The sequence below is a fragment of the Saimiri boliviensis genome, chromosome 2 (genome assembly GCF_048565385.1).
Source record: "Saimiri boliviensis isolate mSaiBol1 chromosome 2, mSaiBol1.pri, whole genome shotgun sequence".
NCBI classification, from domain to species: Eukaryota; Metazoa; Chordata; class Mammalia; order Primates; family Cebidae; genus Saimiri; species Saimiri boliviensis.
In genome coordinates this window covers 86,756,000-86,781,331 of record NC_133450.1, presented here as the reverse complement: position 1 = coordinate 86,781,331, position 25,332 = coordinate 86,756,000, and the positions used below count along the sequence as shown (strand labels likewise).

Here is a 25,332-nt window from a genome sequence, read left to right as displayed (position 1 = left end):
GCTTTCTTTTTTCCTATATCAGTCTCTCCCTTATGTCCCTAACACTTATGTTCCCAAATTCGAAGTGCCATCTACATGTCCTTCAGGACCTCAGGCTTTCTACCTTTCAATACTATTATCAGGAAGAAGTGAGCACACTGGGTTTGGATTGAGATGGCCATTTCTGACCATTTAAGAAGAGAACAGTCTATGATACCTTGCCCTTGAACTCTTCTTGATTGTCATTGAATTTTTAAAGATGGTTAATGACTTAGCAAGACCCACAGTAACCAGAGTCACTGAAGTACTTAAGGAATGGCTTAAGTTGGCACAGTGGCTCATGCCTGTAATCCAGCACTTTGTGAGGCGGGTAGGATCACGAGTTCAGGAGATCCATACTATTCTGGCTAACGCAGTGAAATGCCATCTCTACTAAAAATACAAAAAATTACCCGGGCGCGGTGGCATGCACCTATAATCCCAGCTACTCAGGAGGGTGAAGCAGGAGAATCGCTTGAATCTGTGTGGCAGAGGTTGCAGTGAGCTGAGATCATGCCACTGCACTCTAACCTGAGCAACAGAGTGAAACTCCATCTCAAAAAAAAAAAAAAAAAGAAGAAGAAGAAAAAAGAAATGGCTTGAGAACTCTGGGAGGAACAACTAAAGGAGGAGTGACTCAGAGATCCATTTGAATTCCCAAGACCCTATTTAAGCTGTAGGGGTAGCATAGTGGGGGTATCCCTCTTGCATGCTGCTAGAGCTCTCAAGACCACCTCTGCCTTCCTCTCCTCTTCCTTGAAAGGGTTCTCAAGATCCTGGGTAAATACATAGGAGATGAAATTTACACGAGCAGGCCCATGCATGTAAGGCAAGGCCCATGCATGCCAGATCTTAGAATTTCTAGCACTTCCTCCAAGTAAGAGCTGCTCCTTTGGTCTCTATTTGTAAAGCTGTCATAATAGCGAGGCAAGCTTCTCTAATCAATGGCAGCAAACCTGATAACTTCCTAATAAAGGCCTGACTACAATGAAAGTAAAGCCAGTGTTTCCTTTTCAGGCCCTGATCAGTTGTTCTGCTCCACTTACTTCTCTCTCTGCAGCTCCATGCTCCTCCTCACCCTCTGCTCTCCATCCCTGCCCTTCCTTGCAGTCACACCACCATTTTTGAGATTTTGCCTTTCTTTTCTTTCAAAACATACAATATCTGTTTGTTCTTCTCTGAAATGGTTAGGTAAGCCACAAGTCCTGGCTTGTGGGTTTTATGGCAGTCAAGTGCAAACTTGTTTCCAGATATTGTTTGTTAAAAACTAGTACAGCCGGGTGCGGTGGCTCAAGCCTGTAATCCCAGCACTTTGGGAGGCCGAGGCGGGTGGATCACGAGGGCGAGAGATCAAGACCATCCTAGTCAACATGGTGAAACCCCGTCTCTACTAAAAATACAAAAAATTAGCTGGGCATGGTGGTGAGTGCCTGTAATCCCAGCTACTCAGGAGGCTGAGGCAGGAGAATTGCCTGAACCCAGGAGGCGGAGGTTGCGGTGAGCCGAGATAACGCCATTGCACTCCAGCCTGGGTAACAAGGGCGAAACTCCGTCTCAAAAAAAAAAAATAAAAAATAAATAAATAAAAAAACTAGTACAGTTCCTGCGAAGTTTAGGAGCTGTTTTTACTTCCACATAAACTGCTGTCATATACTCATGGCCTATTCCTTTGTAAACACATTTGATGTCAAAACCTGTAGTTGTATCTGGTCAAGTTAAAAGCAGATTCCTGGGGAGACATCCTGGAAAATTCAAGCACCCAATAAGTCATTGAGGAGGAAGCGAGTTTGAGTGTCAGATTGCCAATTTACATGGATCCCATCATTTACCCAGTCAGCAAATACCTATTATAGACCAACTGCACCATGCTATGCTTCAGACACCAGGGGCACAAGATGAGTAAGGCGTTGCCCTTGCCCTTTTGCTAGTGAGGCAGACATGTAAACACATGCAGCTCAGTTAGTACCACTATTGAAAGTGTATTCAGCAGGCAGAGCATTTGTGATTTGTTACTGCCTCGATTAAAATTGCTCATACTCAAAAACAGTTGGTGAGGGTTTTCTGGGTGGAGCTGGGAACAGTGTACTACTGGCGTCTGGTGAGCGGAGGCCATGGATGCTGCCGAATATCCACAATGTGTAGAAGAGGCCCCCTCCTCCAAATTATTCAGAATAATTAAAGAATTATTAAGAATTAAAGAATTGTTCAGCTCAGCTACCAGTGGTGCCCAGGCTCAGAAATTCTGCTCTAGAGACAAGCAGCTTCAGCACTGAATCCAGACATTTCATACAGTTCCCTGAGCTCTGGTCTTACTTGTCTTAACAAACCCATGCTGGCTGGGCGCAGTGGCTCACACTGGTAGTCCCAGCACTTGAGGAAGCTGAGTCAGGAACACCAGTTGAGCCCAGCTGTTTGAAACCAGTCTTGGAAACATGGCAAAACCCCATTCTTTTCAAAAAATATGAGAATTAGCTGGGCATGGTAGCGCCTGCCTGTAGTCTCAGCTATTCAGGAGGTTGAGGTGGGAAGATGGCTTGAGCCTGGGAGGTCGAGGCTGCAATGAGCTGTAACCGAACCCTGGCATACTAGCCTGGGCAACAGATCAAGACCCTGTCTCAGAAAGAAAACAAAAAACCTAAAATCCCATACTGACTTACCCCTGTTAGGTTCTCCTGTCACGGTATACCTCAATTCCTGTCTAGGGACGTTGGAAAGGCAGACTTTTAAATTTTATTTTGCAGTCTTTGATTCCAGGTTGCCTATATATATAGGCAACCTGGAATTCTTTCCCTTCGTGCCTCTTGTCCACTGGTCATTTCCCCACGTCACATCTTGATGGCCGGTGCTGTGAGTCAGACGGCTTTCCTGTAGCCAAGATTTTGGGCCTGGGGACAGCCCTCCACTGCATCCTTTAGAAAGGCAGGCTTTCAGCCCCCACGGTACTTACAGATTGCTAATTCATTCTTTTTCTCCTTTTCCAGACCTTTTATAAAGTCTTTATTTCCGGAAAATCTGCAAGCTGACAAGAAAGGGCGCCCAACTACTGCCGGAAGCAAAATAAAGGTTAGTTGTATTTTAGAAAATGTGTAGGTTCTTACAAGGGCTGGGGTTTTCTGGGACTCAGGAACTGCACCCCTGGGCCGGGATGAGCTCTGTGAGATGTGAAGGGGTGGTTACAGAAGGTGCCCAGAAGTAACATCACTGCTTGTTAAAAGGTTCCAGGATGCAAGCTGAATTTGACTTGGCTGTACCCGAAACCTTAGGTGGATATTAAGTACCTCATAGCTTAATAGTCAGCAGATGATAATCAGCTACTTTCTAAGAGGAAATGGCTTTAAACAGAATCTGGAAGAATTTATGTTAAACTAGCAGAGAAATGTTGTGGTTCGGAGCCGTGTTTTAGATATTGATGACAGTTGTCCCAGCCAGGCCCCCAAACCTGCCGATTATGGAACGTTGCTTGACAGAAATTCTACTTGGTCTTTTGGGGCAATTTAGGTATCCCTCCTCACTGGATCTTGCAGGCTTCTCCTTGCTGTGAATCACAGACACGTCTGGCCACGTGGTGTCTCAAGTCTGAAGGAAATCTTAAAGTGTATCCCAACACTTTGGGAGGCCAAGGAGGGAGCATTTCTTGACCCCAGGAGTTCAAAACCAACCTGTACAACATAGTGAGCACCCCTGTCTCTACTAAAAATACAAATTAGACAGGTATGGTGGCTCACACCTATGCTCTCAGTTACTGGGGAGGCTGAGGCAGGAGGATCACTTGAGTCCAGGAAGTCAAAGCTGCAGTGAGCTGTGATGCTGCAGCCTAGGGGACAGAATGAACCTCTGTCTCAAAAAAAAAAAAAAAAAAAAAAAAGTTTTGTCATTGTGTCGCACACACTTAATCATATAACTGAGAAGTACTCACTAAACTATCTTTTAAAATCATACTGGTTAGGAATAATTTTTGTAAAAATCATACCAGCTAACTATTTCCTCAGTTTTACAATCAGAGGAATGGTGGAGTGACAGCAGGGCTTTGAGGTTCACTTGCCCGTGTTCGAATCTCAGCTCCGGCTTTTCCTAGCGGTGTGCTTGCCAAGCTGTTACTTACTCTCTCAGTGCCTTCACCACTTGCCTGTAATATGGAGATCTTAGTGACTATCTTAAGAAGTTACTGTGGTGGTTCAGTTTCATAATTCATCAGAAGCATTTAACACAGTGCCTGAGACATGGTGAACACAAGATGTATATGTGCTCTGACTACATTCTTCCTTAATAGCCCCGTTCCTATACCGCCGTTGTTTGTCTCTGCTTAATTCTTTTTTCCTTTTTGTAAAGTTGGTGTCTTCCAATGTCACCCAGGCTGGTCTTGAACTCCTGGGCTCAAGCAATCCTCCCACCTCAGCCTCCAAAGTGCTGGGATTACAGGTGCGAGCCACCGAGTCCAGCCTGAGCTTTCAGCTGTAGGGTAGAGCCCTCTGGGTTTCAAGAACATCATGTCGAAAGAACTAGAGAAATTTAGTAGCCTCAGGACAGTCACTGGGTTAGGTTCACTGGAGCAGAGAGCTGAAGGCAGAAAACAGATGAAATTCTCATGAGGCTGTGATATTAATGTCTGCATGAAGTTTCTGACTCATGCCTTGACTGCGAGGTCCTGGATAAGGATTAACTCTGGGCTGGAAAATCAAGTCATAAGACTGTCACATTCAGATCCAAGGGGCCCAGATCATCCAGGTTGTGATGACTCATTTCCAAGTGGTCTGGATTATTCTTTATAAAAAGGAGAGCAAGGGTGGGGACACTTCTTTCCTCCTTGCGGACTTGTCCCTTTTCTTTCCTTCATCTGCTTGTCTAGTTGAAGGCTCAAAATGCCATCATTTCTGGGGTGTTGCCAAAATGTTCAGGGTTAGAAGTCTCAGGCTCTTGCTAGGGAGGTCAAGCTGAAGTCAGCCAGTCGACCGAAAGGGATTGCATTGTGTTTTCCCACCCAGGCACACCCTCCTTGGTGGACGGCATGACCTCTGACTGCCTGGTTGTCTGCCTCCACATAGGAATAAAAGTTTCTCCAAGTACTTCTTATAGATACATAGCCATGGCCCAGTCGCTGCTACGGTCCATACCCACAGCATTTTGCAGACAGCATTGTCATCTTAATGACATCCCTGGGGCATAAGCATTTAGAAGGATTCTGATTTCCCTGAAAGAAAAATTAAACTTGTGTTCAAAGTCGTCTTAGTATTACGTATTTCAGTGCATTCTAATTATTTAAAAATGTAAACTGATTTTGTAGGATTTAACTCATAGAATATTCATTTGATGGGACCTCTCATTATCTTGATTATAAATAAAAGTATTAATATAGTAATACTTAATAGCACTTGATTTTGAGGTTTCATTAAATTCGCTGTCGTTGTGGCTGGAAGGGACCAGTACAGGTTGAGCATCCCAAATCCTGAAATGCTCCAATGAACATTTCCTTTGAGCATCATGTTGGGGCTCAAAAAGTTTGAAATTTGGGAACATTTTGGATTTCAGTTCTTCAGATTCAGGATACTCAACTATAAAATATAATGCAGACCAGGACTGGTGACTCATGCCTGTAATCCCAGCACTTTGGGAGGCTGAGTGAGTGGATCATTTGAGGTCAGTAGTTCAAGACCAGCCTGGCCAACATGGTGAAACCCTGTGTCTACTAAAAATGTAAAAATTAGCTGGGCGTGGTGGCGAGCGCCTATAATCCCAGCTACTCAGGAGGCTGAGGCAGGAGAATCTCTTGAGCCCAGGAGATGGAGGTTGCAGTGAGCTGAGGTTGCAATGATATCATGCCATTGCACTCCAGTCTGGGCGACAGAGTGAGACTCCATCTCAAAAAATAAAATAAAGCATAATGCCAATATTCCAAAATCTGAAAAAAATCCAAACTCCAAAACACTTCTTATCACAAGCATTTCAGATAAGGGATACTCATCCATATTTAAATTAGAGCCAAAGATTAATGCTACAGAGAGAATCAAGCTAAGAGGTTACAAAGGTGGACTGGCTACAGCTTTGCGTGTAGCTGGAACTATAAAGGGATGTGACAGAGGAGGTGCAGGCATCATGCAGGTGATTGGACTGGTTGGGGTTTTTTGTTTTTGTTTTTGTTTGTGGCGGCGGTGATGGTGGTGGTGGTGGTGGTGGTGGTGTTTTGTTTTTTGTTTTTGAGACAGAGCCTCACTCTGTTGCCCAGGCTGGAGTACAATAATGCAATCTTGGCTTACTGCAGCCTCTGCCTCCCAGGTTCAAGCGATCCTCCTATCTCAGCCTCCCAAGTAGCTCTCAGGCGGCCCCACCCTGCCTGGCTAATTTTTTTTTTTTTTTTTTTTTCCGCAGAGACAAGGTTTCACCTTGTTTGCCAGGCTGATCTTGAACTTGTGACCATAATTGATACGCCCACCTCAGCCTCCCAAAGTGCTGGGATTACAGGAGTGAGCCATTGCGCCCAGCCTGATTATTTGGTTTTTAATATTGATTTCAATCTCTAGATTAAATTAGAGGTCTTCTAGTGCATCCTATTTAGTTTACAGATAGAGAACTGGGGGCCAGAGAAATCTCGTGATTAGTCAAGTAGCTTGCAAATAAAAGGGCAGGACCCTCAGTCAGGCCTGCTGTCCTCTCTGTTAAAGGTAGAATGAGGTGCTTTCATTCTAAGTCCTTTCTCACTGTGCTGTCTGCATATTTTAACACCTGCTTCTATTAAGCATGTGCTATTGGTACCTTTCTATCCTAACTCAGGAGTTCTTCTTGGCTAGAATCAGAATTAAACTCAGTTACTGCTTCACAACCACCTCAGGAGACATGTTAAACTGACCCAAGGCTGGGCACAGTGATTCACGCCTGTAATCTCAACAGTCTGAGAGGCCAAGGTGGGAAGATTGCTTGAGGCCGGGATTCGAGACCAGTATGGTAAATACAGTGAGACCCCATCTCTACAAAAAAAAATTATTTGTTTAATTAGCTGGGGCCAGGCACAGTGGCTCATGCCTGTAATCCCAGCACTTTGGGAGGTCAAGACGGGCGGATCAAAAGGTCAGGAGTTCAAGACTAGCCTTGCCAACATAGTGAAACTCTGTCTCTACTGAAACTACAAAAATTAGCGAGGTGTAATGGTGGGCACCTGTAATCCCACTTATTTGGGAGGCTGAGGCAGGACAATCACTTGAACCTGGGAGACAGAGGTTGTAGTGTGCTGAGATTATACCACTGCCCTCCAGCCTGGGCAACAGAGTGAGACTCTGTCTCAAAAAAAAAAAAAAAAAGGTTGTAATTAAACACGAAACCAAAATCTAAAAGTAAAGTTTAAAAAATTGAGAATTTGGGAGTTAAAGATAAAAAGTTTTGTTACATGCAACTCTGCAGACCCTCTCCGGCCCCACCTGGTGTGTTGTAAAAATCATCAGATTTGTTCTCAAGTGCAGTCTACATCATCAAAGAACATAAAAGTCAATTTACTTTCACATCATAGGAGTTTGCTTTGATCATGGAGCCTCTGCAGCCCTGCCTGTCCTCAGTTTCAAGCATCGCAAAGGGTGCTGTTTCCTGCACATCTAAACAGAGAACTAAATTCACCAATGAATATCTTGCTTTGAATATACTCAGTAGTTTTTCCCAAGGGTTTCAGATTTCTCAAACCCATGAAAACAGAAAAGCCCTAATTGAGAGAGGTTGTCTCTTGCAAGTAAATCCCTTCTGCTGACTTTGTAGTGGTTTTCTGGCTTTGGAGGCCCCGTTTGGCTTTTTCCTTTTGGAGGTTTTCTCCCTTCACGCTGCTTTGCTTGGAAGTAGAGTTCGCATGTGTGCCACATCCTTGGACCCACAGGATGTGCTTAGCTGTGGGATGGGAATGCTGATGTGAGCCCTACTCCCGTTTATTCAAACGAAGTTTGAGATTCTCAGGGTTTAAAATACTTCCAAAGCAATTTCAGCTTTATTTATGGGGGTTTCTCTGCTTGAACCCTGTTCTACTTTGGGTACCCAGTGCACAGGCATTAATAGATGGTTTTATATGGAATATTCTAGATTTGTGAAGAAGTAAGTTATCAGCCACACATAAAGTGTTCAGACTCTGCAGGTTTTTAAATGGACATACTGAGGAAGAAATTGAAAGAAGTGGCATATCAAAAGTTTATAAATTCTCAGATTTTTATGAATCTCCCATTCTTTAACTGTGAATTTGCATCATTATCATAAAGTGATTCTTCATTAGTTGGATTGCCAAGCAAAAGAGTGTAGGAGATTTGATGATTCATCCTTATAAATGATTTTGGAGGGAAAAAGTTAATGAGAACAATGTATATGCAAAGGTCCTCAATCAGTATAAAATGAACTGACGTGCCTCACTGTACCACATGAAAATCATTGTATTTGAAGATTTATTGGGAGTTTTGTTTTTTGTTGTTGTTTTATTTTATTAACGTTACTAAAAATGCCTGGTTGCTTTCAACGATTGAATTTCAAACGCACTTAGGAGTGATAAAATCATCATAAAAGTCAGCAAAGCTTTACAAAAGTTTAGTAGACCTGACTTAAGCTTAATGAGCGAATTGTCACAAAGATTCATTCCTAGTTATATAATTCTACAATAGAGTTTTTACAAGTCTCCTTTGAAATTCGGTCTTTAGAGAAAGTTCCATGACGATGATACTGTTCTTCCTTTCTAGAAACAAGCCAATGACCTCGTGAGCACCCTGATGAAATGTACACCCCACTACATTCGCTGCATAAAACCAAATGAAACTAAGAAGCCCAGAGATTGGGAGGAAAGCAGGTATGAGGGAAAGCGGCTTAGGTGAGGCCAACACATTTTTCCCTGTGCTCAAGGTGAGCCATTCTCCATCACAGGCAGGAGCCGTGTCAATTGCTGGCACATGTCTTTGTCAGGTCCTTGTGGCTTAACTTCTTCAGGACAAAGGCTATATATTGCTTCCCCTCTGTGTCATTTCCTAAAATGTTAGCGGTGCCATTCTTTTCAGAATTAGCAGTTTATAATGTTGATCTTGGCTAGTCTGGGGGCAGATGGAAAAAAAACAAAAACAAAATATAACCACATACCGCAGAGTCATGATGGTTTTAAAATCAGTCTGAAGCTCTGCATAGACATTCTTGGTACACCCAGCTCCTGACTGGGACCCACAGGATGCAGCCTAGAATGCTTAGCTTGGGGTGGAAAGTGAAGGGCTGAAGAGCTGGCAGAAACACAATCCAGCATTTGCTGTGCCTCATGAAGACACTGGGGACACCCTGGAGGCTCTGGCATTCCCCCTGAGTACCATGTTGATGAGCAGAATGACTCTGGGAGGAATGTTGTCCAAGGGAAACGCAGAGCACAAGAATTCAGCGAGCCCTTTCTGCCCTGACTTCCAGGTAAACTCACATCACTGTTCCTTCCACAGCTAGCATTTAGGGAAGTGGCCTGGGCAGAAGGAAATGGAGGCATTGAGTAGGAGCCGCTTAAGGTGGTGCCTAGAAAGTGTGAATTTTGTGTTTCACTGGGGGACCCAGACACACATTGTTCAGAGGCCTGATCCCACTGTGCGTAGAAGCCTGGGGAGACGCTTCAACTACAGAGAGGACCCCAGCCATCACCACCTAATATCAGTCCCCAGGTGGGAGCCTGCCAGAATTGTTACCTCTTGTCTTCTCTCTCTTGGAGAAAAGAAGGTGGTTCTTTTAGGTGTCAAGTGACGAGCTCCAGGTTTAGCTTCCACAGGATCACAAGGACTAAAATTCCTACCTGCTAATTACCTCCTGGGAGAGACGGGACTCTTGTTTGAGACTAAGAGGGTAGCAGCATTGTTATCTCTTCCCATCTGAAGATGTAAAATGCTTACACCCAGGAGTTTGAAGCTGCAGTGAGCCATGATTGAGCAACTGCGCTCCAGCCTGGGTGATACAGTGAGACCTCAAGTCAGTCAGTCAGTCAGTCAGTCAGTCAATCAAATAGAAAATACCTTTTTTTGCCCTCTTACGTTGGTTCCCAAAATTGAGCATTCTTCAGAATCCCCAGGAAGCCTCATTAATGCTCAGATTGCTGGGCTCCACCCTGAGTTTCTGATGCAGTGCCCCTCAAGTGGGGCCCATGAATGTGCATCTGAAAAATCTTGCAGGTGGTGCTAGTGATGATGGCTCAGGCACTTTGAGAATCACTGATGCGAAGCAAAGAACTGGGATTGGGAGACTGGGATTTGGAAGACCTGTGTCCTGGTGATAACCTACCACTAAGTCATTAGAGTGAGACCCTTGGTCTCCTTAGCCCTCAGTTTTTTCCTCTTAAGAGGCTCCATCTAGAATAGGATCTCCTTCAGTCTGACAGAATGAAGGCTTCCAGACAGTGGCTGTCAGTCTGCCTCTGTCTCTGTCACTTTTACACTCACCCCTCACACATACCCACACGTACACAGCCCACCCAAGCGTGCATCCACAAGTCCACACACACAATAGAACAATGGTGTCATAGGCAACCTTAGAGATAAATCATGAGAGTTTTGGAAGCAGAGGAATTGCCAAAGGGTGCCTTAGCCTACCTTCCCCCATTTCAAACTCTATCCATCTTCCCTTCCCAGCAAATACTCTCAAATAAAAACATCTCACTTAACCTACAAATGCAGTAACCCCCCTAGCATACCCTCCTCTACCCCACATAGCTAGTTCTGCTGAATGATACTCGAAAATAGAAATTGTGCAATAGCTGCTTGGAAGTTCACCAACCCTGATGCTACCTTCTTGTAAAAAATCCATCTTGATTCAGGGGAATATCAGAAAAGGGAGAAGTTAAAATAGTGGTACGTTTTATTCAGTAAAGCCTCATAGGATGAGGATGGTATTTTCTCTCTCTCTCTCTTTTTTAAAACGATTCCCCTTTGAATTGCAGCAAAGAATTTTATGACATGCATTCAAATAAACTGGTTTTAAGAAGTTGAAGGTATTAGTTGGTCAAGCGTTGATCTATAATTGCAGTAGGATCGCTTTCTGGGATTCCACCCTTAATCCTGTTTCGGGTTTATTGTGTGACAGATGGTTTCACTCCGTCCATGAGTCAGGAGCGCTGGGGTCCGTGAAAGGGCAGTGTGCTTTGCTGGCCGGGATTACACATGCAGATGAGGCTCCTGGTGGAGAGGGTTACTCATTCCACAAGTTTTTGGGGTGTGGGGCTTTTCTTTTCCTGTTGCAAATGTGTTTTTGTTTGGCTTCTGGCAAGGTTGCTTGCCCTGGATTCAGAATTGCTGCCTTGCAGGGTTCTCTAGTGCTGATCAATTTGAGTCAATGGCTGAGGAGAGTCTTGGAAAAAGACTACTCTGCAAGACGAAGTTGGCATAGCCTAGGGAACAACTGGGTGTAGTTTGACCAGGGACTACTGAGGAGGTGACAGTGCTCCAGAAATATGTAAAAAGCAACTTGGGTCCCTCTGAGGACCCAGAATTTTAAACATTACAGGACTTGCTAGACTGATGAGCCTGCTGAAGGGAATTTCTACAAGAAAATTTCCTGATGGTGAGAGTTAATGATGGTGAATGAAATAATGTTTTAACATGAGGAATATTCCTTCTTATGTGATTCATGGGAAAGGAACTTTTCTGCTTGAATTAATGGGTGAAGCATTCCCTGCCTCGAAAGCTTGGCATAAAGCCAGTATTTATGAAAAGTACTTCAAAATGAGTAGAACCCTGAAATGAACAGCCTTATGCATTTTTCTCACTAGAGAAAAGGCTAGTGGTGAGTTTTAGATTTGGAGGATGAGAAAAAGGAAAATTAATTATTTTTACATGTAAAGTTAATTACCTTTTTGGCTGACATGATATTTCTCTCTCTCGCTCTCTCTCTCTCTCCCTCTCTCTCTCTTGCTCTCTCTGCCTGACTTATATGGGCAAATTAGATACTGAATATTAACTCTTTTTATATAGAGGCTTTTTAAAAGCTAATAATCTTAGAGGAGGCTAGGCGCGTTAGCTCACACCTGTTATCCCAGCACTTTGGGAGACCAAGGCGGGTGGATCACAAGGTCAGGAGTTCGACACCAGCCTGACCAACGTGGTGAAACCCCATCTCTACTAAAAATACAAAAATTAGTCACATGTGGTGGCACACGCCTATAATCCCAGTGCCACTACACTCTACTCTGGGCAACAGAGATTCTATCTCAAAAAATAAAATAAAACAGTAACAATAATCTTAGAGGAATCAACATTTCTGGCTGTTACCTCCATAAGACCCATCAAACTGGAGACTCTTAAACACCGCTCCCATTGCGACCTCATCCTTCCCATCAGCCAAGGCCGTTCCCCCGCATCGAGCTTCATCTGTCCCCCTTCTACTGTCCCCCCAGCCCCCATCACTGGCCTTTCCTATCCTCCTCGTGCCTTTGCTTTCACAGCCTTCTGCCTTGTCCTCTGTACCTCATGGATTCAACTGTTCCCTCCAGGCCCAGGTGCATCACAGTACCCCCGAGAATTCCCTGCTGTAAAAAATTCATTTCCTTCTGTATTCTCCAATCCTGGTGTACTTATTGTAGCTGGGAAGGGATGAGAATAATAGCAGCTTTACATCACTCACGCTAGGAACTAAGTGCTTTCCCTAGAAAGTAGCCGTCTGGAAATAAAGAATTGTTGCCACCATTTCCATTTTTACAGAAGAGGAAACTGAGAGGCACAGAGAAGTTGCAGCATGGCAGGGCCCGCGGCACAGCAGGAACACAGTGCCAGAGCCTGGCTCTTAACCACTGTGCTGCCTGCCTGGGCCCCAGCGGGAAATCAGAGCAACTGGCTTTTTTTGGTGACCTTAGCATGTTACAGTAGGGACGTCAGGAAGTATGAGGCTTAATTGGAAATGGTGGTTTTCGTGAGAGCCTCACTAGGGAGACAGCTGTCGGGAACCTGTGTGACATCAGAATGCGGATGCTTCTGATTGCCTTTGCAGCTCAGCAACTCCAGAAAGGCCCATTTTGCTGAGCGCATTAGCTCCCGTAGCACGATCAGCACAGATAACCCCAAATGTACCGAATGGGGAGCATGAAGAGTTACCTCCGTACTGTAGCACAGTCGTGACATTCCACCTTCAAAAGAGAGAGACTTTACCTTTTATGTCTAGTTTTCCTCAAATACCGTGTTTCCAAGTATCTGTGTTGAGCCCAGGCCCAGTTTGTCTTCCCAGAGTGGATGATCTGAAGCAGATGTTGAGGCTCTGTCTCTCGGCATCTAGAACACTGTGTTTCCCAGCAAGTGGTGGTTTTCACAAGGCACATGTCCGTGTTCCACCCTAGACCCAGCAGGCCTACTAAAACAGCATCCCTGAGGTATGAGGCATGGGGCATTTTCTGATGTGAAAATCCTCGTGTATGAGAATATTAACCTAATAGTTCTTTACATCCGTTTTTCAAAATACATTGCTAGATTTTTACTATTAAGAAACCAGGACAGTCCAGGCATGGTGGATCACCTGAGGCCAGGAGTTCGCGACCAGCCTGGCCAACGTAGCAAAACCCCACTGCTACTAAAAAATACAAAAAACTAGCTGGGCATGGTACACGCCTGTAGTCCTAGCTACTTGAGAGACTGAAGCAGGAGAATCACTTGAACCCACGGGGCAGAGGTTGAGATGAGCCAAGATCGTGCCACTGCACTCCAGCCTGGGTGACAAAGCAAGACTGTGTCTTCAAAAAAAAAGAAAAGAAAAGAAACCAGGCCAGGTACAGTGGCTCATGCCTATAATTCCAGCACTTTGGGAGGCCAAAGGAAGCTGATCAGTTGAGTTCGGGAGTTTGAGACTAGCTTGAACAAAGTTGCCAAACGCTCTGTCTCCAAAAAATACCTAAATTAGCCAGGTGTGGTGGTGCACTCCTATAGTCCCAATTGGTCAGAAGCCTGTAATAGTAGGATCACCTGAGTCTGGGGAGGCTGAGGCTGCAGTGAGCTATCATGTCACTATACTCCAGCCTGGATAACAAAGTGAGACCCTGTCTCAAAAAAATTTAAGAAAGAAGAAAACAATTAAAACTATAATTTAGATATATTTTAGACCATTTTTAATGTACATGCTGAAAATTAATAGTTTTATATGCTCCTTTGTAACTTGTATTAGAAAAATCTAGAAGTATAGTTTTATTAAAAAAGAATATTAAATTTACGTTCAATCACAAAACCAGCTCTAGCATCATTTAATTCACAAGTTAAAAGTTCTTTCCCTTAGCCTTTTGATAAACCAACATTTTTGTTCATACTCTAGGTGATAGATAGATGGCTCTTTGTGTTACTATTGTTCTTTGAAACAGATATATAATGCCGAATTGCTGGTTTTTTTGGCAGGGGGAGGTGGAGTCTCACTCTGTTGCTGAGACCGGAGTGCCGTGGCACAATCTTGGCCCACTGCAACCTCTGCCTCCCGGGTTCAAGCAATTTCCTGCCTCAGCCTCCCGAGTTGCTGGGACTGCAGGCACGCACCACCATGCCCAGCTAATTTTGTATTTTTAGCAGAGACGAGGTTTCACCATGTTGACCAAGCTGATCTTGAACTCCTGACCTCAGTTGATCTGCCTGCCTCAGCCTCCCAAAGTGCTGGGATTACAGGCATGAGCCACCACCCCTGGTGTAATTGCTGTATTTTGATATTTTAAAATTAGCATTGTGTCATGTGAGAGGTCAGCTCAGTGTCTGAATACTACAAATTGTAGTCTTTGGCGTAAGCTTCCCTACAGTGTGGAACTGGGGGCTTGGGGAGTGGCTGGTAAGAACACAAGTGAAAGCATTATCCAGTAACATCCAGGTCCCATTTTCTCCTTTGCACAGGGTAAAGCATCAAGTCGAATATCTGGGTCTGAAAGAGAACATTCGAGTGAGAAGAGCTGGTTATGCCTATCGGCGCATCTTCCAAAAATTCCTACAGAGGTAATGAACTAGCAACTCTTGCCTTTTTAAAAACGGGTTTATTGAGCCATAATTCAAACTGTACAATTCACCCGCTTCACGTGTTTGTACACGTACTGTCAATGGCTTTTAACATATTCACAGAGTTGTGCAATTATCACTACAGTTAATTTTAGGACATTTTCTTACCTGGAAAAGAAGTCCTGTTTCCTTTTGTTGTCAACCCCCGGTTCTCCCCTTGCCTCTGGCCCCAGTGGGTCATTCTTCTATTTTCTGTCTCTATAGATTTGCCTATGCTGGGTTGGTTTTTTTTTTTTTTTTTTTTTTTTTTTTTTTTTTTTTTTTTGTGAGACAGTCTTGCTCTTTTGCCCAGGCGGGAGTGCAGTGGCGCAGTCTCAGCTCACCACAACCTCTGCCTATAAGGCTCAAGCGATTCTGCTGCCTCGGCCTCCCAAGCAGTTGGGATTACAGGCATGTGCCACCATGCCTAGCTAATTTTTGTATTTTTCGTAGAGATGGGATTTCACCACATTAGCCAGGCTGATCTCATACTCCTGACCTCATGATCCGCTCGCCTCGGCCTCTCAAAGTGCTGGGATTCCAGGCATGAGCTACCACACCTGGCCCGTGCTGGGCTTTTCATAGCAATGGAATCATATGTGTCCTCTGTGACTGGTGTCTGTCACTGAACGTAAGATTCATCCATGTTGTTGCACTTCCGCACTTCTTCCGCTTCGTTGTGGAATAATATTCCATTGTGTGGATACACCACAGTTTACTTATTCATGCATCAGTTGATAAACATCAGTCTTTTCCACTTCTTGGCATTTAACGTTTAAGAGAAACCGCTTGATTGTTTTCTGAAGCTGCACCATTTTACATGTTATACCCCCAGCCATATTTGAGGCTTCCAATTTATCTAAATCCTTACCAACGTAAGTTATTTTCTGTCCCTCTTAGTGAGTGTGGTGTGGTATTGAATGGTGGTTTTGATTTGCATTTCCCAGATGGCAAATGATAGTGAGCATTTTTTCATGAGCTTATTAGCCATTTGTATTTCCTCTTTGGAAAAATGTCTGTTAGGCCCTTTGCCCATTTTTTAATTGGGTGTTTTGTCTTTTTATTATTGCATTGTAATAACAATTCTTTTTTTTACCATTATTTATTGTAGAATAAATCAGTAACCGTAAGTATTCATTAGGCTGTCTGTTTAGTGTAACACATAAGTTAAAGAATTCATGATAATTGTGCCACAGGAATGGTGGAGGATTAACCTGGCTGAACAAATTAACAGTATGAAGACAATTTTAGGAAAATATTTAACCCACTTAAGACCATAAGCTTAAAATATTTAACCTCAAAAATTTTGTACAATCCATGTATAAATTTAAACTTGTTTTTACATATCCTTCAGCATATGTTTGGCAGGTCCTATATTTAAATTGTTATTATTTTGTGTTGTTTGTAAAAAGTTAAAATTTAGTACCCTTAAAATGTTACATCACTCTAACTTCTCTAATGATTCTGTGGCATTCCACTGTGTTTTCTACATCCATTTAATTTCCTTTAAGGAACAGGGAAACAAAAAAGAAGCCAAATTTAGTGTTGTTTTTATTTATTTATTTAGAGACACGGTCTTGCTCTATTACTCTATTACTCAGGAATGCAGTGGTACAATCGTAACTGACTGCGTCCTTGAACTTCTGAGCTCAAGACCTTCTCTCCCATCTCAGTCAATGAGTAGCTAGTACTATAGGCATGCATCACCATGCCCAGATCATTTTTTACTTTTTGTAGAGACATGGTCTCACTATGTTGCCCAGGCTGTTTTCAAGTGATCCTCCCACCTCAGCCTCCCAAAATGTTGTGATTATCAGCATGAGCCACCATGCCTCATCAAAATTAGTATTTTAATCAGAAACAATTACATCTTCCCAATATATTATGCAGGGCTGGATATAATGATTTTTTAAAAATTAGTTGGTATATAACAAAGAACCAGTAGACTGAAGGACAGGTTAATTACTATCTTTGGAACCTACCATTTTTCATAACACAGTTCTTATTTAGGGCTGTTGTTTCTTGTGCTATGAGATTAGGACAGCTGACTCACCATGTAGAGATTTTTTTTTAAAGGGCTAATTGGCTGGGCACTATAGCTCATGCCTGTAATCCCAGCACTTCGGGAGGCTGAGGTGGGCAGGTCACCGGAGGTCGGGAGTTCGAGACCAGCCTGAACAACATGGAGAAGTCCCATCTCTACGAAAAATACAAAATTAACCGGGCATGGTGGTGCATGCCTGTAATCCCAGCTACTCAGTAGGCTGAGGCAGGAGAATTGCTTGAAGCTGGGAGGTGGAGGTTGTGGTGAGCTGTGATCGCGTCACTGCACTCCAGTCTGGGCAACAAGAGCAAAACTCCGTCTCAGAAAAAGAAAGTGGGGGGCGCCTAATTAGTTTGCATAATAAACCCTCATAAACTCAGTCCCCAACATTTGAATTTCCTAATAATTTTGGAGGTAAATTAGACTAGGAACAAGGTTCACCCTCTTTGTTCTCTGAATTAAAGAGGTCGGTATTGGGCTGGGCGCAGTGGCTCAAGCCTGTAATCCCAGCACTTCGGGAGGCCGAGGCGGGTGGATCACGAGGTCAAGAGATGGAGACCATCCTGGTCAACATGGTGAAACTCCGTCTCTACTAAAAATACAAAAAATTAGCTGGGCATGGTGGCGCATGTCTGTAATCCCAGCTAATCAGGAGGCTGAGGCAGGAGAATTGCCTGAACCCAGGAGGCAGAGGTTGCGGTGAGCCAAGATCACGCCATTGCACTCCAGCCTGGGTAACAAGAGCGAAACTCCGCCTCAAAAAATAAAAAATAAAAAATAATAAACTAGATATGGAGCTACCGTATGATCCAGCAATCCCACTCCTAGGTATAGATCCAAAAGAAAGGAAATCAGGATATCAAATAGATATCTTCACTCCCATGTTTATATCAGCACAATTCATAGTAGCCAAAATTTGGAAGCAACCTGCATCTATCAACAGACAAGCAGATAAAGAAAATGTGATACAGACTCGGTGCAGTGGCACACACCTGTAATCCCAGCCCTTTTGGAGGCCAAGGCAGGTGGATCACTTGAGATCAGGAGTTCAAGATCAGCCTGGCCAACATGTTGAAACCCTATCTTTACTAAAAATACAAAAATCAGCCTGGTATGGTGGCCCATGTCTGTAATCCCAGTTACCCGGGAGGCTGAGGTGGGAGGATTGCTTGAACCTGGAAGGCAGAGGCTGCAGTGAGCCAAGATTGTGCCACTACACTATAGCCTGGGTGACAGAGCAAGATCCTGTTTCAGAACAAAAAAGAATAAAAGAAAATGTGATACACATACACAGTGGATGCTCTGTAGGTACTTGAACCATCTTATAACTTTATTTTCTCCAAAGGTGAGAGCAAAGTCTTTGTTCATAAAGTTTCTTTCTAAGTGTCCACAGAAAGGCAGCCAAATGAGAAACAGAAAGTAAAAGCCTGAAGGGAAAGGATATATTAATACCCAGCACAACTATCCACACATGCCTGTATTATTCACCCTCTCTAGAAAGGAAGATCACAGGCCTAAACAGAGCCATGGCTCAGAGACTACTCAAGAGCATAGTGTTGTCCTAGGAAATATTCTGTGTGTTCAGTGTGTGCTCATTTCCTCTCTGGAAAGTTCTTTATATTTATCAAAACTATTCCTCTTGACTGAATATTGGAGAGCAAAAATCAAAAGATGCCTTAATACCCTCACAGGTGGGCCCCATGCTCTTTTAAGTCCTGTGCTATTTGAAGCAGTAATAGGAAGAACCCTCGTACACTGTCTTCACATTACAATTTTTATACCTTTAGAAAGTGTCAAAAAACTGTTAGAAATAGCAGCCATGTTACATCTTGGAAAATATCTTTAAGTTCTCCAGAAAGCACCTCTCTGAGCTAGGCAATGTATGTTTCTTTCTGTGGTTGTCAGAAATAAGCCCAAATATGGATTCTGATGCTTAGGAAGAAGAATGTGGTAGAAACATAACAGATTTGCCAAGTTTATCTTGTAGCGTGATTTATACTTCCTCACAAGCATGCTTCCCCTCACCTTGACTTAGCCTCTCAGAATGTGGGGACGATAAAGGAATGCCTTGTCAGCAAAGGCTTTCTATGTCAATGGCAAGAGAAAAGGAAAACTAGGAAATGCAGGAAAGCACAAAGTGGTAGAGTGCTTCCTCCTGGCTGCCAGGATTGTGTCCTCAGAGGTCAGAAACATCCTTAATCTCAAGTGCCAACAGCTGGGAGTCCCTGGAGCCTGAGCTGCATTTCCTCTGAGAAGGAAACATTGGATCAGTGGTCCAAGAGATAACAAGAGCAGGGAAAAGAATTCCAGCCAGAAAGAGCAGCCAGCACAAAGGCCTTGAGAGGACGTATTAGCATATTTGAGTCTTAAACTGAAAATCTGTGAAGAAAGGAATGTTAGCTATTACCACCATCTGTCCAAAATTATCACAGGCATCAATTAGGCAGGGGCACCATTGCCCTGTGCAACCTACTCCCACGGGTATATCCTAGGAAAAGACATTGGACTGGGTGCACTTGGTAGGAGAATACTGTGCTAGGTTTATGCCCTGGTCTCCAGCGGGATACCAAAGGATGGGCTGAGGATGCATCAGGCTTCATGTAAGCAAAAGAAGCCCCAGGCAATTCCCACATATTGCCAAGACCCTCATTACTGGAGGTGCTGTCAGGATGAGGGAAAGTCTCTGCAAGGTTCATTACAGTAAAAAAAAAAAGAGAGAGAGAAATGCAGCATTAATTTTGTAGGAAAAAAATGTGAATTGCCATAAAGACTTATTTCCAGTTGCATGATAAAAATACTTTATTTTATAATTGTAGGTTAGATCAAGCCAGGCAAAATTGTACTCTAAGAAGCTCTAGTCTTTTCCTTCTCACTCCTACCTTCTGTGAACTTTGTGCCTCACCCAGTTAGATTCCCAGCACCTTCCTCATTTTCACTAACTCTCCCAGTCACATCTAGAAAGGTTCTGCTATTAGTAATTTATTTGTGGCTTAATTTAATTAACATCATTATACCATATACAAAACTTATTCATGCTAATGTGTGAGTTCCACTAGGCATTTTCATTTTTAAGCTTTTGATCTCTAATTAGGGAATAGGAGGATTTTCCTCTCCAAGAAGATTATGATACTGTCAGGCAAGATGCAGACATTTGAGAGGAGTGGAGAAGGCTCCTAAAATCACCTTAGTCCCAACCAGCTGGCTCTGTGGGACCGGACCCCTGGATCCTGAAGGAGGACCACTGAAGGTTCCCTTCTCCCTCTGCTGCCGTAAATCAGTCTAATCCTGATAGTAGTTTCTGGGGACAAAGGAGGGCCCTGGCTTCACTAAAGGCCTGGGGGCCTGTTTCCTAGGCCCTGGATGTTCGTGCACAAGGGCCACACCCTCCAAATTCATACCCACACATTCCCAAGATTATTCCGTCCGTACTTGGCATCCTATGATGTGCTTGTCTCTGCTTTATTATATCAGCCTCTGACATAATAGTCATGGTTCTAACATAGGCATGTATATTAGACTGGATCATCTTTCAAAGAAATATCTACAGATGAACCAGTCCATGGCTTTTTTGCAGTGCCATAATGAAAGAGACAGACAGGGATTCAGACCCATCTCTGACACTTACTAGCTAAGTAGCTTTGGGCAAGTCATAATTTGCCTGCGTCTCCTATTCTGCAAAACGAAAAACCAAACTAGTCAGGTTGCTGTAGGAATAAGAGGAGATCCTACATCAAAAGCTGCAATCACAGCACCAGATGCAGAGAGAGCACCCCTCCACGTTCGCCAGGAATGTTCATTATGATTGTTGTGTGCCAGGCATGGTTTAAGGCTCTGGATATACATGAGTGAACTACACAGATGTGGCATGCGGTCTCCTGGAGCTCTCACCTTCATGCGGGAGGCATATATTAACCAAATAAACACCAATATGAATGTAACTACAAATGAGAGTACATGCTCTGAAGGAAAAACGTTACTTGCTATGAGAGAAACTAACCAGGGAGCAGTTTTTGATTTTTGGTCCAAGAAGGGCTGTCTGGGAGTGTCACTGAAGGTGAGACACCCAAGTGGGAGGCAGCAAGTGATGAGTTTGGGAAGCAGCACCCCAACAGAGGGAAGAGCAGGGGCAGAGGCTCCGAGGAAGGAAAGGGCATGGTTGGCATGAAGAATAGGCCATTCTCCAAGAAATGCAGCAAGCCACAGTGAGAGTGAAGAGGCGAGGTTGGAGAACAGCCACGGACCAGATCCCAAGGGCCTCGTCACCCAGATGCACAGAATTTCAAAGGTGAAAGTTGATACACAGTTGTCATAATAGCTGCTTAGCAGGAGCTTTATAAAACTCTTTGCATTAATTGTTAGATTCCCTGAAGAAATCAGGAGAGATTTATTATTGAGACAAGACCATTTGATTTTGCCTGAAGAGGCTTCCTGGTGACCTTCCACAATGCTATTTTTAGACAGTGGTAGAAACAGTACGCCGCATTTCACCAGGGTGTTAACATGGGATTGCTGGAAGAGGGAAGGAGTGGGAGGCAGCTCCAGAGCAGGCATCCCAGACTCGGGAGTTTTGCAGGCGTCATGGTCCACCCCTTTCAACAGCTGGTAGATGGATGATCAGTAACCGCAGCACTGGGCACCTTCGGAGCAGAGCTCTTGCTGCCTTGCCTGTGTAGAAAAGAGGCACAGTCCCGCCCAAGTCTGATCCTCTTCTCCCCATTGTGCCCACAGGTATGCCATTCTGACCAAAGCCACCTGGCCCTCTTGGCAAGGAGACGAGAAGCAAGGCGTCCTGCATCTGCTGCAGTCAGTCAACATGGACAGCGACCAGTTCCAGCTGGGGAGGAGTAAAGTGTTCATCAAAGCCCCCGAGTCTGTGAGTGCTTGGCTGCCTCTCCTCTCTCTCCCCTCCAGTAGGGCCCCCATCAGCCCTGCCCCATCCCTCAGCTGGCTTCTTTCTCACATTCTTTGCTTCATGCCATCGATGTTGTCTCCTCAAAGAAGCCTTCCCTTCCTCCCCAGTCTAAGTGGGTCCTTTGCTAGACACCTGCTCTCCGTAGCCCATCGCTGCCCCATTCACTTCCTGCAGAGCAGTGAGCAGGTAGGAAAAGGGGCATCGGAGAGCGGCTGCTTCCTCACTCACTGTCTCGCTGCTCTCTAGCTGCTACACTCCTTCAGGGCAGGGACTCTTTGTTCCATGTGTCTTTATATGCCCCAAAGCGTCACATAGAAAATGCTCAATAGAGCCAGGCATCGTGGCTCACACCTGTAATTCCAGCACTTTGGGAGGCCAAGGCAGGCAGACCACCTGAGGTTGGGAGTTCAAGACCAATCTGACCAACATAGTGAAACCTCGTCTGTATTAAAAGTAGAAAAGAAAATGCCCAGTAGTTACTTAGTCTCTAAGAATGTCTAAGCTAAAGAGGGACTTCTGTGTCCCACCCAAGGTCAGTTGACACCAAGTCAGTTACACACAGGCTCAGGATTCCTCCCGGAAGGAGCAGCAGAGTGCCACATGGGAATTCCCAGGATTGTTCCTAGAAGGCCGTTGCGGGGCCTGGAAAGGACTGTGAGGGGGAAAATAGGAGGAGGAGAAATCTCTAATTTACAGCACACAATACTTAACAGTAAGGCATTCATAATACACATTTACAGGTCACAAACTGATCAGACCTCTACAGCTTCATTTAGAGACACTTCTTTCTTTCCTGATGAGGGTGTGGTCAGTGAGCCCCGTGAATGTCCACAGGAAGTTCTGTCCAGTTCTTCTGCCCAGTTCGCTCCAGGGCTGTGGAATAAAGACCTTTCTTCCTTTTTAAGCTGGAGAAACTGCTGGACCTGAAGTTCAGCAGCATCATTTCTCAAGCCTCTCGTAAACATCACAAGACCCCGTTTTAAGAGTCACTGATGAACTTGGCAGCAATCAGTCATCAGACCAAGGGGAAATCATACGGGAACTCACAGTAAAAAGGGAAGCATTTGACTCCGGGCAGATCCCAGTCCTGCAGTTAGTTTTCTTCTCTAAGGTGGGCCCCACAACCACTGTTCTCCCTGCCTCAGAGGATCAGCCCGAGGTTCAGGAATGATAATGGCCGTAACTGAATGGCTTTGTGAAACATCAAGATTATTAAATAAATAAAGCACCACACAGAGACGGAACCTATTTATGAAACATTTGTGGTAGCATTTTTCTACTTGGAGTTATTTGTAGCATCACAAGAATTTCATTTCCAAATATAAAGTGAAAATGTTGTGTCATTCGCCATTAAGCAACCCACAGAACAGTTCCTGTTCTTTCTAAAATGGGATGGGGTGATTTATCGGCACGATGCAGAACTTGTTTCATACCCACTTTTACTTTTCAACTTGCGAGATTTTCATACATAATTAAAACAGCCTCAATATTTGGAAAACTTTTTTTTTTCTGATTCAGTTGCGTTGGAGGGGTTTATATTTCATAATTGAGATTTATTTTTGGCTGTAGTTTTCCTTGCCTTACACTCAGTTGTGTTGTTACCATTACTTGACTCTCCTTCCCCCCATCTGTGACATATGCACTCTCCCCTGCCCCGAACACATCCGTCCACATCTAGCCCTGACATGCAAATAGTTTCATAAAATTTGGTTTTTAAAATCTGGCTGGGCACAGTGGCTCATGCCTGTAATCGCAACACTTTGGGAGGCTGAGATGGGAGGATGATGACTTAAGGCCAGGAGTTCAAGACTGGGCAACTCAGCAAGACCCCATCTCTAAAAAAAAAAAAAAAAAAAAAATTTAGCTGGGTGTGGAGGCTAAGGTAGGAGGATCGCTTGAGCCCAGGAGATGAAGGTTACAGTGAGCCATGATAGTACCACTGCAGTCCAGCCTGGGCAACAGATCAAGAAAGACCTTTTCTCTTAAGAAGAAAGAAAAGAAAAACTACTGTGTGGTTTCACCTTAATAGTAAATGTGCAGAATATACAAAATTACCCATTTGCTTTAAGAACCCACATCAGACACCACAGGGTTTGTTTTTGTTTTGTGTTACATGTATCTGTGTTTTTTGGCTTTTGTATGTCAAGGTTGTTTTGTGGTTTTTTATTGTTGTTGTTGTTGTTGTTGTTGTTTGGTATGGTTTTTACTCTCTCCTCATCTATGTTATCAAGGTTTTTTCTTGAACCTCCCTAATTTCTAACCCCCTGGGATTTTCAAAAGAAATCTAAAACCCAACGAATCTTGGAGATAGTCTCTAGGAAGTGGGAATTGTTTGCCTCTTCTTCCTTTCTCTGAGTCACAAGTGTGTTCTCTGTGATACTCCCAAAATAGTTCTGGGAAAGAAGAAGGAAACAAGACTTACTCAGAAACCCAACACACGAGCTAAGAAACATCAATAGAGATTCTTACAATGGGCAACTGCAGGGCTCAGATTGTAAACATTCTGTCCAGTTGCTAATCCATGTATTCTATCTGGGGGTTAGAAATCTGTCCTTAGGCCTGTTATATATGGCACTGAAGCCTGGGGAATGACATGGCCCCTCCCCTGGTGTTCGGAGTTTGGGATGTTGTTTCTGCAGAGGTGGAACTGTGAGAAGGAGAGAAGTTGAGGGGCAGGAGAGCATAGGTCTGGCTCCCAAGCATACACCCACAGAAACAGAGACATCAAATCCAACCCAGCTGCCTTCACACCACTTTGGCTTGTTTACTTCTGGAGCATTTTTACAATGACTATTCATCATCTTTACTTTGGTTTTTTATTGGTTGATTTTATTTTTTTCCTAGAGAGTCATGTAAACCACTCTCAAGGTGGACAAGAGAGTTTCCTACCGTTTTACAAGTTGATCGAATGCGGATTTACAGACAAAGATTTGCATGTCAAAATGAGGAGGAGCCTGGCAGAGCCTGAAAGACCCAGGTTCACTTTCTAGCCCACCCAGTCTTAGTTCCAATGTTCCCATCTGTAAAATGGAGATAATAGCGTATGAGGCTCACGTAGCTGTGGAGGTGTTGAATGAAACTGTGCGGAAATCATCCAGGGTGACTTCTGCCCCATAGTGGGCACTCGGCTCACTACAGCTTTTTGCTGTCACCTTCATTATTCCAAAGCCTGGTTGTGGTGCAGCCATCAGCATTCGTTGTTAAAAATGGCCAGACTCTCATGACCTGCCAGAGGCTGATGTGGCCCCTGAACAGCCCCAGCCCTTCTCAGCAAATCCCAGTCCTAACTAGCACACTTCAAGTCCAGCACCAATCATTGTGGTTATTATCCTCTACTCCGCTACTCCTTAGTGAGTCCTGAGACAGGAAGTCTATACTTTCTTGGAACTGAAAGTAGGGCAGCCCTCCTTCCA

At 44.0% G+C, this 25,332-nt stretch overlaps 1 protein-coding gene across 1 annotated transcript in view; it reads left to right on the top strand.

The window, feature by feature from the left end:
• The window catches only part of MYO1E (myosin IE), a 237,153-nt gene that overhangs the window by 173,903 nt on the left and 37,918 nt on the right, over positions 1 to 25,332 (top strand). The window contains exons 16-19 of the mRNA XM_003928985.4: positions 3,000 to 3,081; positions 8,709 to 8,815; positions 14,826 to 14,924; positions 21,736 to 21,880. Coding sequence (XP_003929034.1) covers positions 3,000 to 3,081; positions 8,709 to 8,815; positions 14,826 to 14,924; positions 21,736 to 21,880 — 433 coding nt within the window. The remainder of the gene's footprint in view (positions 1 to 2,999; positions 3,082 to 8,708; positions 8,816 to 14,825; positions 14,925 to 21,735; positions 21,881 to 25,332) is intronic.